The sequence below is a fragment of the Vanellus vanellus genome, assembly GCF_965231255.1.
Source record: "Vanellus vanellus genome assembly, chromosome: 17".
Classification (NCBI taxonomy): Eukaryota; Metazoa; Chordata; class Aves; order Charadriiformes; family Charadriidae; genus Vanellus; species Vanellus vanellus.
Window position 1 is genome coordinate 15,416,105 of NC_138922.1, and position 15,213 is coordinate 15,431,317.

At 40.3% G+C, this 15,213-nt stretch overlaps 1 protein-coding gene across 1 annotated transcript; it reads left to right on the forward strand.

Moving 5' to 3' along the window:
• Nucleotides 1–5,127: 5,127 nt before the first annotated feature.
• Nucleotides 5,128–8,864, forward strand: SLC16A3 (solute carrier family 16 member 3). Its single transcript, XM_082492276.1, has 4 exons — nucleotides 5,128–5,403; nucleotides 5,896–6,039; nucleotides 6,432–7,199; nucleotides 8,535–8,864. The coding sequence occupies exons 1-4, from the start codon at nucleotides 5,181–5,183 to the stop codon at nucleotides 8,819–8,821; spliced, it is 1,422 nt and encodes a 473-aa protein (XP_082348402.1). The 5' UTR covers nucleotides 5,128–5,180; the 3' UTR covers nucleotides 8,822–8,864.
• Nucleotides 8,865–15,213: the final 6,349 nt, after the last annotated feature.

Here is a 15,213-nt window from a genome sequence, read left to right on the forward strand (position 1 = left end):
CAATAATATAATCTGATTTTCCCAGATAATGTAAAGAACAAGGTTCTAACATTTTCATTATATAAATAAAAAACAGAAGCACAACTTCTCCTGTAGAGCACTTTACCCAGATAATCGAATGTACACTGGTTAGTAATATTTGCCACACATAAAGTTGCAGTGTGAATTTACTGTGTCATTGCAGTCTGCTCATAACTTGTGATGGTTGTTAATTACTGTGCTGTAACAGTGAACACTAAAATGGTTTGAGGCTAAGTGGGGGGCTGGAGATTGATTAATAGTAAGTGTTGGTACAGAACATCACCTACAGCTACAGACAGCACAAATTATTGTATGGTTTATCCTAGGAGTTTTGAGAGAGAAATGAGAGATTGGTGAAAGCTGGCAAACCCTTAAGAAAGGCAGATGCAGCGGAACTGGAAAACTGTCCCTGATAAAACGGAGGAGGCCGAAATGGGAGAGTGAAAGTCACTGCAGGGCCTTGCGGGGAGGACAGGCTGTCAGGGCAGGCATTGCTAAATACAGTAATGATTTTGTAGGGAACAGGAGTTTGCAGCAGCCTTTGGAAGTGAATGTATAATTCAGTTGGCTGATATTTAAGCAGGTACGCCATAAGAAACGCACTACTGTGTCATACCAGCAGCCCATCCAAATGGCTTGTATGAAGTACCTAGAAATGAGTTGTAATAAATAAAATTTGAATTAAAGATATATGCATTAGTGCTTTAGAGCATCGGGAAAGAGTTAAAGTCATTCTGAATAGGCAGATGTCAGTGATGTCAATGCAAAGGATAGTTGTTTTATATGTAGAGGGCTATAACCAAGGCCTGGAGGATATTAGAGGTCATTTCCTGCAAAATTTCAGTAGAGTTGCTTAGTCTTAGGATTCTTCAGTCGAAACCAAGGATAACATACATCTTCTGTTTAGTCTGCTTAGATTTTAATACCCTTGGGCAAATATAGGAGGTTTATGACGCCTATTAACACATTATTGATCAGTCTGCACTTTTCTGCATATCTGTACTCACAACACCCTGTGAAGAAAGAATCATTATTCTTTTAATTCCACAGATAACAAACTGAAGGAGGATCTCTACATTGCTCAGCTTAGACAGTCTTCCTCCTTTTATAATTGTACCGTTCTCAACCTAGTGGGGTTCCAGACTGAATTCCAGTCTGAACTGGGTTCCCTATGTGAAAGTTCATGTTTTATTTTTGATAACCATTATTTATTTCTATCCTAGGAATTCAAGGCTGGGTAGATTTCTGCCATCATTAAAACAAATTAATTCAGGGGAAGTTCTCAAGCTATATATATAGGTCAGCCTACATACTCACAAATGCCCTTCCTACCCATACTGCTGACCATACAGTACTGCTACATGGCCAATAAGGGTATTAGCTAAACACCAAAGTTAGATTCTTGCAACTTCTAGCTGCTCCTTTTTAGAATACAAATGCTTTCTTTTTGTGTATGCTGCACCATCGCACCAAACACACCACCCACAATGCTACCTAGTCACCTAATATTTCCTCCTAACCGATCCTGTATTAGTTTCCATGGCAACAGGAAGATAATCTCAGGAGCATGAAACCCCACAGATTTAATGACATTTGCTCACTTTGTTTTACACATTACCAAAGCAAGAATCCATTTATAATAGGAGGAATCTGGAATAAATACCGACAGTACTATCATGCCTGTTGTGGAGATACTGAAGCTGAGCTGCAGCCAGTTACATGTAATCCTTTGCCTCTGAACAGGGCTGAGCTAGCAAAAGCAGAAAGCAAAGCAAACTGTTGCTGTAGCCTCCTGTCTTAGCGGGCTCTGGCAGTACCCCCGTACTGAAGTAAAACTCTAAGTAGAAACGTTGCCTGTGCAGATGCACCACGAGCAAACTGGACGCATGGGGCTCCCCACCACTGCCTTAGCAGTGCCCGAGGAGGTGAATGGCCCGGGCTGAAGCGCATCTTCTGCTGTTCACAGAGACAGGGTTGATTTGGTTCTGCGTAATGCCCTTTTCATTTTGATGTGTGAACAGTCCATCAGTAGGTGGACTGAACCAGATGAACAAGATTGATGTATGCGTGTGCACACATAGACCAATACTAAAAGGATGGTGTTTGAAGGTCTAGTGTGCTGGTTTATGGTGATTTTTAGCCAAACGCGGCAATAGACATGACATAAAGAAGAGTAAATGGATGCTTCTGTTTCCCCATAGGCTTATTTTTATGACGTGCTGGGAGTAGGTCAGGCTACCCACATCTGCAGGCCCAGCTCTTCCCTCACAGCGAGCACGCGGCCGTCGGACAACCCTGTCGTTCCTCCCGCGGCACGCGAGGCCGGCGGGTCCCGCCGGGTGGGGCGCGGCGCGCTGCTGGGCGCGGCCCCGGCTCCAACCTCGCGGCAGCCAACCGGCCTGCGGGCGCGCGGCCTCAGCCCCGCCCTCGCCGGGCCGCTGCGCGGGCAGCGTGCGCGCAGCCTCTGCTGCAGTGGCGGCAGCCGCCCCTCCCACCCGCCCGGTCACGTCCCGCACGTCTCAGTGCGGCGGCCGTCGGCGCGCGCGCCCTGCTGGGGCGGCCCGCGCCGCCGCACGTCACTGTGGCGGGGTCACGCGGGGCCGCGGCGAGCGGGCCTCGCCCTAGGCCACCGCCGGCGGGCGGGAGCTGCCCAGTGCGTCCCCTGCCCGGAGGGTCGCAGCTCGGCTGCGGGCGGTAGCCGGGCCCGCCTCCGGGTCGCGTTTGTTATCTCCCGCCCCCCCCCGAGACGCTCGACTCGGCGAGGGCGGTTCTTTCCGGGAAGGAGCAAGCGTGCTGCCGGGTGGCTCTGAACAGTGATTCGCCTCAAAAGCCACCCAGGATGGCGTGGGTGCGGGTATCGGGGTCCAGCACCGAAGGTCTGCAGAGATTGCCCCTGAAATGCCTCTGCTGCCGGCTCCGTAAAGGAGACGGTCGCTCCCCGCCGGCCTGCGGGACAGAGCACAGACGTGGATGCCATGAGCCATTTCTTCCTAGGGCTGCCTGTTCCTGCCCCAGCGGTGTCAGCAGTCTGAGAAGTTGACGATCACTACTTCTCAACAAAACGTGCTCACCTATTATTACTGACTTGTATTGCCACTAGATAGTTAAGACAATAAAAATTACACAACCCTTCCCCCAACACTTTAAAACCTTCACTCCAAATAAAATGTTCTGCCTGACAATTTGGAAGTAGTGAGAGTGACGATTACTTCTGCCCCCTGGACTCTTTCAGTCTTACATCTTATTCCTGTTCTTTATACACTTGAGCTGAGATACTTGAATACGCATTTTCCCTGTTATTATTTATATTACAGAGCTACCAGTGTCACAAAGGATGACACTTTGTGCACTTACTCTGTTTGGTTGTCTGGTTATTGCTTTAAAAAAAGTAACAATATTTTTCCTTTTTTTTTTTTTTTAACAATGCTTGTATCATACAGAAGTTATGAAGGGTGGACAGATCCCAGTGTCAGGACAGTTGGCAGAGATGCATCTTAAAACTTTAATTTAGCTGCCCAAAGTCCAGTGCAGAAATCACCCAGTCTAACAAGCTGTCCGTTTTTACACGCAGCAACCAGTGAATCAGTCATCTCTAGTAGGAAGCACCTAGATGTCTACTTTTATTGAGGTATTCTGTTTCACTTATTGTTTAACCATTTTAGGTTCTAGTTGTATGGACTTAAGACAAATTGTTTTCTGTTTATATTTGATTTCCAGAAAACAAGACCTGAAGTCAGTAGGATGAGGCTTACTGTCTTTGTACAGCCCAGGGTAACAGAACAGCTATAGTCATGGCCAGGTTCATTTCTGCATCCTGTATATAGTTGTTTCTTCCAAGAAGTGGGAGTGTTGGTCTAAATGCCATAGTAAGTACGTTCATACAGGCCTATTAACAATCATGCATTCAGTGCTCAGTTGTCTAGGTGAGCGGTAAGAACATTCCCAATGCACAACAATCCCTATGCAGACCTACGCCTCTGAAAGCAGAAGCATTCTTTACTGATGAACATCTCTGATAGGCAGCTGTGCTTGCACTCCACTGTTAGATACTGTCATAGAGAAGCACTGACCCAATGGGAGTAATCAACTGTATGTAAAAGAAATGGTCAAGTTTTGTACATGTAAGATTTAATATATAACTTGTTTGAAGCTCACTTTAACATTTTCAAGACTTCTATAATACAGATACCCTGCAAAAACCTAATTGCTGTGATGCAGAATCTCCCTGTGCTTTTCATATACAGGGACACTTTATCTGCCTTTTCAGTGTTCCCCCCCTCCACCCATCTCTCTTTTAAAACTTTGCAGCATTACTGTCTAGTACATAACATTCTCACAAGAAAATATTTTATTTTTTAAATGTGAAAACGCTTGTGGCTGCATATGGAAGATGTGAAAGATAAGATTAATCAAATAAAATACTAAAAAGTTTACTCGGAATAACAACAATGGAAAGTATTTGCTTCAGGCAGACAGCGATACTGAGCATTGCTGCAGTTACTAACTCCCATCATCCACAGAAACTGCCCATGCAGATTTTCATTGCAGTTTGGCTTAGGTACTTATTGGATGCATGAAAACTGATAGCTCATCAGAAGCTCAAAGGGATCTGTCTGTCTTTTCAAGATATCGATGCATCAGGGCTGTATGGCTGTCCTCAGAAAGGAATAAAGAGCCTGGGCAATTTGTCCACTGTTGCACAGAATACTTGGGATGCACCAGGATTTTGCATCCAGGTCTCCTAAGGGAATAGTCCAGGAACTTCATAAAACAAGGTGTTGTAAGAAAAATCCCGCAGACTTTAATGCAGTAGTTATTACATATTTGTGAGAGTCAAATACACCCTGAACTGCTGTAATGGTTTCGTTTTTTCCATGAAACAGTGATTTGGTTCAAATCCAGTTTTGACTTTGAGAGAGCTGTGAGGGGACATGTGGTTCATTTAATTTAATTTTTTGCATGCTTTGTAAGGACTAAACCCAAGCAAGGAATAGTTACAATTGCACTGCATCTTCAAGGTTTGTATTTAAAATAGTCCCGTATCTTATTTGTAACTTTAACTGTAGTGCAATTTCTGCCTGTTTTGGTTAGATAATTGTCCCAATGTCTACAGACTGTAATTGTTTTTTGTTTCTTAGGGAACACTCTTGAGCTTCGTCATGGGAGCTGTAGTAGCTGATGATGGTCCATCTGGTGTTAAAGCCCCTGATGGAGGCTGGGGCTGGGCTGTCCTTTTTGGCTGTTTTATCATCACAGGATTCTCCTATGCCTTTCCTAAGGCAGTTAGTGTCTTCTTTAAAGAACTTATCCGGGAATTTGGCATTGGATATAGTGACACTGCATGGATTTCCTCCATTCTGTTGGCCATGCTTTATGGAACAGGTAGGTAGTTCTCTGTTTTTTGAATCAGTATTGCATCATACAATGATGTTTGTAAAGGATACAGCCATTTACAGTGTGAATCATGATTGCACATTGTTACTTGTGTGCAAGTAAGGCATTCCAAAGAAGAATTACTATTAATCACATAAATCCAAAAGTTATTTAAGCATATCCATCTTGCATATAAAATTAAGTCTCTGTAACTCAGTAGATGTAACTCAGACAATGAAAAATTGCATGGCACTCTGGAGACAAAAAAGATTAAGTATTTGACTGTAGAGGCAAGAACACTCTTCTGGATTGGCCTGAGAGTATGGACAAAGTACGGAAAGAATCACAGAATCATTTAGGTTGGAAAAGACCTTTAAGATCATTGAGTCCAACCATAAACCTAACATGGCCAAGTCCACCAAAGAAGAAATGCAAACTGACACAAACCAATTTTTGCAATTGATTTTATCTTAGCAACTGTAACTTGCTCTTCTTGCCTAGGTCCACTCTGTAGTGTATGTGTCAATCGCTTTGGCTGTCGGCCTGTCATGCTGGTGGGTGGCCTTTTTGCCTCCATGGGGATGGTGATAGCCTCCTTCTGCACAAGCATTGTTCAGATCTATCTAACTGCAGGCGTGATCACTGGTAAGTAGTATATATGGTTGAAAATGAGTTAGCTATGTCTTCGCTTTAGGTTGAAGTTTTGTGTAAGTGACAAATACCTAAATTACCAGGATCATCCAAATGGACTTTTATAAAGATGGCAGATAAATGTGGAATTCAACTGTCATTTATTTTTTTATGAATGTTAATTTTTTCTGGTATGTTTAATAGTCACTGCTGTAATCAGCGAAGTGTAACCATAGAGTACAAGAATATTATGGAGGTGGAATGCTTTTACAAATGTTCTCTTAGAATTCTTTTGTCCATTTGAAATAAAACTCTTTTAAGTCATAAATCAGAAAAACTGTAATTAGGGTTTTTGTTAATAGCTATATTGTAGGCAAGTATTAATTTTTATGTACCCTCTGTTACAGGTTTGGGTCTAGCACTGAACTTTCAGCCTTCACTCATCATGTTAAATCGTTACTTTGACAAACGCCGGCCCTTAGCCAATGGGCTATCCGCTGCTGGGAGCCCAGTGTTTCTTTGTGCTCTCTCACCGTTGGGGCAGATACTACAACATGAGTATGGCTGGAGAGGAGGGTTCCTTATACTGGGTGGGATGCTGCTCAACTGCTGTGTATGTGGAGCATTAATGAGACCTTTGGAGCCACCCAAAAAGTCTGAAGCTACCAAAGAACCAGCTGAGAAGAAAGTGAAGAAAAAACTTCTGGATTTCAGTGTGTTTAAAGATGGTGGTTTTGTAATCTACACACTAGCAGCATCCATCATGGTGCTCGGCCTCTTTGTTCCCCCAGTTTTTGTTGTGAGTTATGCCAAGGATTTAGGGTATCAAGACACCAAAGCAGCTTTTCTTCTGACTATTCTGGGATTCATTGATATCTTTGCTCGGCCTATCTGTGGAATGGTAGCTGGTCTTAAATGGGTTAGACCACGCTGTGTCTACCTCTTCAGTTTTGCTATGATTTTCAATGGCTTTACAGATCTCATGGGTTCTATGTCTGTTGATTATGGTGGCCTGGTGGTCTTTTGCATTTTCTTTGGCATTTCTTATGGAATGGTAGGTGCTCTTCAGTTTGAAGTTCTCATGGCTATTGTTGGTACTCAGAAGTTTTCCAGTGCTATCGGTTTAGTGCTTCTGGCAGAAGCTATGGCTGTTCTTATTGGTCCACCATCAGCGGGTAAGTATTCCATTAAGTTCAGAATTCAAAATCATTTGCATTTTATCCATTTACACAAATTGTATGATAAGGGAGCAGAGAAAAAGACAACGTGATTCACTCGAGAAGTGCATATTGTGCTAGTGTTGCACATGCTTCAATGACTTTCTGCAGTTACAGTCTGAAATAGTTCAAGACAGGGTGGGATGTCTTTTACTTCTTGGATCTATTTCAGGATTGGTTGAACTGCCATGTGGAAATGTTGCTCTTTCTCCACTGAAAGCCTACACTGGACCTTTTATTAGTAGATGGCTAATATTGTATGAGACGAGTTTTACACACACAGTGAATAACTTCTGTCAAGTTCAGACCTCTTTGGAGTTGGGATTCAGAATATGGAACATGTCAATTTTCTGTGGAAAGTACTAGAATAGATTCTCTATACCCATGGTAGATTTGGTGGAGGAAAGAAAACATCAGACGGAGGAGGGGGAAAAAAAAGCCTTACAAGGAGGAATATAAAACTGCACTGTTTTAAGGAAGGTAGACTGCTTCTGTTGCATCTGTCTCACAACTCAAGGATAAGGGGACATTACAAAATATTCAAATTCATTAATTTGAATTAAAACCAGCAAATGAATTACAACTCAAAAAACATAAATTTTACAGACCCAGAACTGAAAAAAAACCAAAGCCCACGCCAAACCCACCAGTTCACTGCTATAAAACGTTTACTCTTTATACCAGACACTAAAAGCATCAAGTATTTTTATCGTGACAGAACCCCTCGTGGAAAAAACAGTACTATGCACAACTTCCTTTGATCTTCAGGTTTGGAGAGGGACTTCTTCCACATCCTCCCTTCCTGTTCTTTCACCTCCACCTCACCACTAAAGCATAAGAATCAGTCAATTACACCAGACCAACTATTAAATAAGATTGGCATTTAAACCTGACAGTGCACTGCCTGCGTAGGAAGGGAAATGAGACAGGGAACAAGAGGATACTGATGATACTGATCCTGGCCACGGATGCACACATTTTGATCTGAAACACATGGCACTTGTCTCAGCTCTTGTATATGAAGGCTGGGCTGGTTTTATTCCGGTTGAATTGCATGACTCTGTGTGCACAGAAAACTATGTGTTTCAGAATGTGACGTAATGTCAGTAAATGTTAAACTAAATTGAAATAATTGAGAAATATTTTGTTATAAACAGGTTAAAATGCTATTTCAAAAACCTTGCTTAGATAGTCGTGGTACTTCTAGACAGTCATTTAAATGTAAAAAAGAGGAAAAAAATTCATTGCAAGATAACCACTTTTGTTAATTACCTGTAATGGTGTCATTTTCAGGAAAACTCTTGGATGCAACAGGAAGGTACATGTTTGTTTTTATTATTGCTGGAATTGAAGTTACCACCTCAGCACTCGTACTGGCCTTGGGAAATTTTTTATGCATTAAGAAAAAATCAGAAGAACCACATACAAAAGAAGAAGCAGCAGAAAGAGAGGAATTAAACAAATCTGAAGATAAAACTCCTGAAGATGCCAAGGTGGACTCTATTGAAGTGGAGCAGTTTCTGAAAGATGAGCCTGAAAAAAATGGCGAAGTTGTAACTAACCCAGAAACATGTGTGTGAGCATGACAGGAAACCAACAAAGCATTTAAAAAAGAAAGATTTTCAACACTATTTATTTTAGAAATAGAACTAGTTTAGGGCTGGGCCATCTCCTTTATTAACTGGAGGCCGTTTAGCTCATCAGGTCTCTCTGGAAGCTGATTAGCTAGACAACCTTTTATTGGAAAATTAGCTTTATCAGTAAAAGGTGGAGTATTGTGGTTATACTTTTTACGTAAACTAAAAAGTTTTTATAAACACAAGTAGAGTCTTGCTATGCATCACCAGAAACTGCTCACTTGATGAGATATAGGAAGAATATATTTTAAGAAAAGTGGAATTATATGTATGTTTTCAGGCAATAGTGGTGAAATCACTGTGTTATGCAGCTAAATATAACTTCCCTTTCTGTGTTCTTGTGAAGGGGAAAGAGTTTGAGATGGAGAAAAATCTCAGGAACTTAAAGGTCTCCATTAGGTTTTTTAATTTCTTACTTTTTTAGATTAATTGGCTCAGCCCTAATTTAATTTTGATAATATCTGTTACTTTGAATGATGTAAATGTATTTCTGAGTTTTATCTAAACCTGTAATCTTTGTAATTATCATCTGGAAATACTGTACGTAGAAAGGCACATTACAGATACTGTCCTCAACAGATCACACAAGTGGTATTCTGAGGTAGTACTAAAAGAAAATAAAATGAGCAGAATCAATCCTGGCACACAGCAAGCAAACAAAGTTAGCCTACGTTTACATACACAGTTTTCAGCAGTTTCCCTGCAGCACTGAAAAATACTGCAAGTAATATGGAGAAGACAGATATTAGGTTTAGTACAACCTTCTGGAAGAATGTCCATTTTGTATATAAAAGAAACAGTGTAAATTTCCAGATGACCTATAAAATAGAGTAGGTAGACTTAGGGAAGGGACTGGACTATTTTGAAACATTAGCCATCTTTAAAATGCAGTGTTAGCAACCTAGGAAGGTCTTAACATGTTTGTTGTTTGGGTTTTTTTGTTTGGTTGGGGTTTTTTTTGTTGGTGTGGTTTTTTTTTTTTCCTTTTTCATTTACTCCACTTCCCTATCCTTTTGCTTAATCTATGGACATTCAAGGTGCCATTCTTGCTGGTTGAGGAAACATGATAGAACTGTTGATCATATTTATGATGGCAATGCGTAAGGACCAGTCAAAAATGGGGTTGGCTCCGCTACTCATTGCACAAACAGAACGGGGATCCTCTGGCCAGTCTTTAAATCTTCTCTGACATTGGTATGGTGGAAGGCGAAGAAACAAACAGATCAGACAAAGCAGTGATGGCACATTTGAAGAAACGTGGAAAGGGAAAAGATTAATTGTGAGGACACTGAATACAAAAGGAAGGAAGGTATTCTAGATAGTCCTTTTTTTTTTCACCAAACATATTCAAGAAATGTAATCTTTTATACAAAATCATATTACTGCAGGCTACCTTTCAGATAGGTTTATAAAAAGCTCTCTAGGCTTTGTGGCTGCAGTACAATCTTCAAAACAGACTAATTGTAACAGATTCAGTTTTCTTGTTGGTAGCAAAGGAATATTGGCTTCCAGTTGCTAAAATTGTTCCACTTAATAACTGAAAACTTAAAAAAAAAAAAAAAAACAAACTGAAAGACCCTAAGCCCTTAAAACCATGTATCCCTTTTAAAAAATAACATCATTAGTTGTTTCATACGTGACCATTTTAGCAGAAGCATACAGTGAATCCAACAAAGTGCCAAAACCATGAACCATCCTCTAATGGAACGATCTCAGATACCAGCTTCCATTCTGGTAGTGTCTTCAAAATGGTTTTTAGGTTTTTCAAAATGGTTTTCAGGACAACCTTGAACAGAAATTGAAAAGTTAAGAACATGACTCTTTTTTTGAGTTATTTTAAAAAGAAATGGATGCTGGACAGAATAAACTGTTTATTTTTATATTGCATATAGTGGGTTACTTTAAAACCTTTTACTCATTTAGTGACAGGAATTGCGCTGGCATGTCCTAGTTATAAGAAATTAGTCACAGAGCTTAACTCCGGTTTGCTAAAGACTAAATCAGTACTTGAAACACAACACTGCTAGATCCAGAAGGCTGCCATATGAGAGGGCAAAAGGAAAATGGACTCCACAGATCAGTTTATGATATCCCTGGAGGCTGCTTCAGATGATACATGAAAGCTTTCAGATCGGAGTTCCCTGTTCTGTTTTGAAAAGCAAAAAACTAGAAACCTTCCCAAAGCGGCATTCAGGTTCTCAAATAGCCATTTTTTTTGTCTTACTGTAGGTTTTGCTCACCAGATTTCTTTGCTAAATAATGCACAGTTATCACAGAACTAAATGGTTATTCCTTTGACATCAGGTTTTGGCACAACTTTACATTCTGCAAATTGTCTAAACTGTAACGTCTCAAAAATTTGGGCTTATTATACTGTCTTTCCAAACTATGTTTCATTTTCCGTACATAATACCTTTATGGTTAAGCTGGAAACAAGAAGTGTTGTCACAACTTCATGGTATTGGGGCAGAAGAGGCTGTTATTAAGACAAGGGAAACAGATTTTAACGAGACACCAAAATAATTTCTAAAGTAAATCTAGCATTCACAGAAAGTGCCTCATTGGCCTACACAAGTTCTTTTCCTCAACTCAAGAATGAACAACTCTGAGTAGGACTGCCAGTGCTCTTGTGCTATTTTCAGCACAGATTCACCACTGGACTGCAGTATTTGTGACAGCAGGAGATGCTTATTGCATGAGGGAGGTCAAATCACAGGACTCTTACCCACTGTGAGAAATAAGGGTTGGAATTAAATTTGCTAAGGAGTTTCATACAGGCTATAAAGTCTTTTACCGTTTTTCATTATTTACAAGAAGCATCAACACAGAGATGAGAAACTCCTAATGCAGCGCTCTCCTCAACATCAAACTGGCAGGCTTGAGAGTACTTCTGAGTTCTGGAGCCAGTTAAGCTCCATGCTTCACTGTGTCCCATTCAGGGGTGACATCCAGGTGTGTGCTAGCTCTCTAGTCCTCCTTCCGTTCAGCTGCCTTTATTTCCTGGGAAAGAGATTGACTATACTGATGGGAAGGAAACGCCCCTGCTTGCCAGATCCCTAGCCTGGACAACTGCGGGCCAGTATGCCAGGCTGTGCTGAGGCATACACCCAACTGCTCCTACAGACGTGGCCACAAAGGCTTTTACATTGAGCTTCTCTTTTATAGACCTCCCTCCTTCCTACCCCAAGATGTTTTAAAAAAAAAAAAAAAAGAAAAAGAGGCAAGCAGTGAGTCTTTACGTTCTCAGTGCTGTCTTAGAACACCAGGTAGAGAATGTTAGATATAGGAGGAGAGGATTGTATTGGAACCCTTTCTCTCTGCAAGACTAGGTTGGCTCCATTATTACTTTAACTCTGCTTATTGTAAATTCAGAAGGAATTGCTTTTAAACCCCTCCAGGTATTTTGGTACAGTATTTCTTTAATCTCAACACCACTGAGATGCCCTTAAGAGCAGTTTGTGAAATGCGCTCTTTCATATATTTTGAGGACATGCATTGTCAGAGTCATAAAGCATTGCTGAAGAGACATTAACTGCCCGGGGCCACAAGCAGAACAGTTCCATGCAACATCTACCTCAACAAACCTTTGTTCAACCTTCATCTGGTTAAAATTCTGCGATTTGAAAAAAGAAAAGGGATGAAAAGGGGAAAGAGAAGGGAAGGCAGGCAATTATACAACTGAATTTCCAAGCAACCCAAAGACATAATTTGCTCCTGCATCACACACTGTTGGAACAAACATAATTTCTTTAGACACATAGTTCATTAATCTATTTAAGAAGTCTGTGAGGGAACCAATCGAAAAACACAAGTGCAAAAAATCAAAGTATAATTCTATAAAACAGTTGAAAGATAGTTTTCATAGATTATGTCTCTGAAACTAATGAATGGTCTTTTTGTGTACAGGCTAGCATAATTTTTAAAGCTTTTTAGATCTTTGTATGTTCTATAAATTGTGTACTATAGAATTTATGGTTAAAATATTGCGTGTTTGATCATGTAATGGATCTTAGGCACTTAATTTCCTAATGCAAGGAGTGTGTGTATAAATGCCTGTAACACAACAGAGAATATATAGAGGTGTATATGTGTGTGCATATATATATATTTATATATGTATGTATCAATCTCCATATATCAAACATGCAAAATACCCAGTAGAGCAGAAGAGACAGTTTGGCTGTTTACTAGACAATGAGCAATGCAGAGTTAAAACTATTTTGTTCCTCCTCCTATACAAAGATAAGTTTGCTTTTTTAAAATTTCTGAATAAAATATCTTGTAGCTATTTGGAGCATAGAAGATTTCAGTGGAACAAAAAATCTTAAAGTGATGCAGCTATCTGTTTAAAATCACAATCTCTAGATTTTATTTTTCTCCAGTCCTTAAATACATTACAGCAAATCTTTACCAGTACCTGCTGCTAAAGCAGCTAGTTCCCTAAAGTTGAGACTTGAGATGGTATGAAGATAAGGTGTGAAGGACTGGACAGATCTTGTGCTTGTTAATATTAAATCCCATCCAAACATGTGTTAGACCATGTAAAATCATTCTCTAAAAAGAAATAAAAACATTCCCCTAACCAAGCAATGAAACTTCAAAATGAAAATCCAAGATACACTCATGTATACGCACCTTTGTAACATCCCAAAGAAAAGCCTGTTTGGTAGGCAATCGTAAACGGAGGGCTTTCAGGAGAATGCAAACTCTTACATGTTACAGCAGTAAGTACTGACTTGTGTACATGCGTCGGTGTCTCTGCCACACTTGTCTTTAGGATTAGGGAAGTACACTTTAGTTTTGTGCAAGTGAGATAACTTTTTGTTTCTTGTTAATGCACTTTAATGTAATGTGTACATTTATAGTTAATTTTTTTTATGCTTTTCTAGTAAACTGTTGCAAATGTAGTGAATAAATATTTATTTGGTTGTCAAAAACTGTGGGTGTGAGAAAATAAGCATAGAAAAAAAACCTAACACCCAGATTTGGAAATTGGGCTTCAACTGCACATGCTCAAATTGCTATACCAGAAGCAGAGTGCTTATAGAGTAGAAAATAAGAGTTGACGCTGAGCTGACAGGCAGCCAGTTTAATGTGGGCAAGGGGACTGGTTTTGCCATGACTCATAGTTTGGCCAATTCCAAAATGGAAATGGCCTCCTGCTGTAAATGATCATGAAGACTATTTTAAAGCATCAACTAATTTCAAATAATAGCTATTAATTTCATGGTTGTCCATATAGAAATTATTGTTCTTGTCCTCTGAAGATTGCTCCAGGTTTTGATTGCAGGTAAAGTTTTATGAACTGCTATGACTTACAAAGCCCTAAATATTTTGAGTACTGACCTGCCAGCAAGCTGTCTTTATCGTCAAGTGATGGTCTTCAGAACTTGAAAGTTCCTAAGAAAACGTAGTTTAAGAATACATTTATGGTGGGGATTTTTTTGATCCTATGGTACCCCAGCTAAGGCCGGCTCCTCAAGGCATAGTCTCAAGGATACATCCAAGTGAATCAAAATTACAGTTTCTTCAATATAACAAGAGCTACATTTTGCTATCTAGAAGGCTTGCACCTCTGTGCCTAATTCTAAGTATCTCTGCTGAGAAATTTTGGAGAGGTATCTCTAGGCTCAGCTTCAAAAGTTTCTCTGTATGTATACAGAAAAGATTGTAGGTCTAGTTTACATAAAACTCCATGTTTGAATAAACATATGATTACCTTTTTAATGCTAGTTTAAATTGGTAAGACTTAAGGTGTAATCAAATGCTTTGCCATCCCACTGGCCAGATCAAGCCATATGCTTCTACAGGAATGAATGTTATTGGGTTGACTGAAATCACAGAATTTATTAGCATGCAGTCAGCACATCCTTGTGACAGAAAACCAGAGTTATCTTTGTTTTTGTTACTCTTTGAGTCTGAAAGAAAGGAGTCGGGCCATTTGCTGTGGAGGAAAACGTTGCACAGCTGTTGTTCCCCGCTGCTGAACCTGTTGAAGGAAGGTGACCCAATATTTGAAGAGTAAACAACTTTGACAATAGCAGAGGCACTGCATGAGAAGCAATGGCTTTGGAATGTATTATTTTAGCAGCCTCCTCAGTGCTTCTGGAATAGAGCTCCGTTCTGTGCCAGTAGGAAAAAGGCACATCTACTGCACAAGTCAGGGCTCTTAAAAGTATCTTGCTAGTGACACAGCGTGCAAGATCAGCAGTCCTGCGTTTGTCTGAGAAAGTATGGAAAGTTAGAGGCAGAGTAAAAAGCTACTTACCTGTAGTTATATGCTGTTTGTTCCTTGACTGATCTCAATACCTGCTACATCATCTCAGCAGCACTCC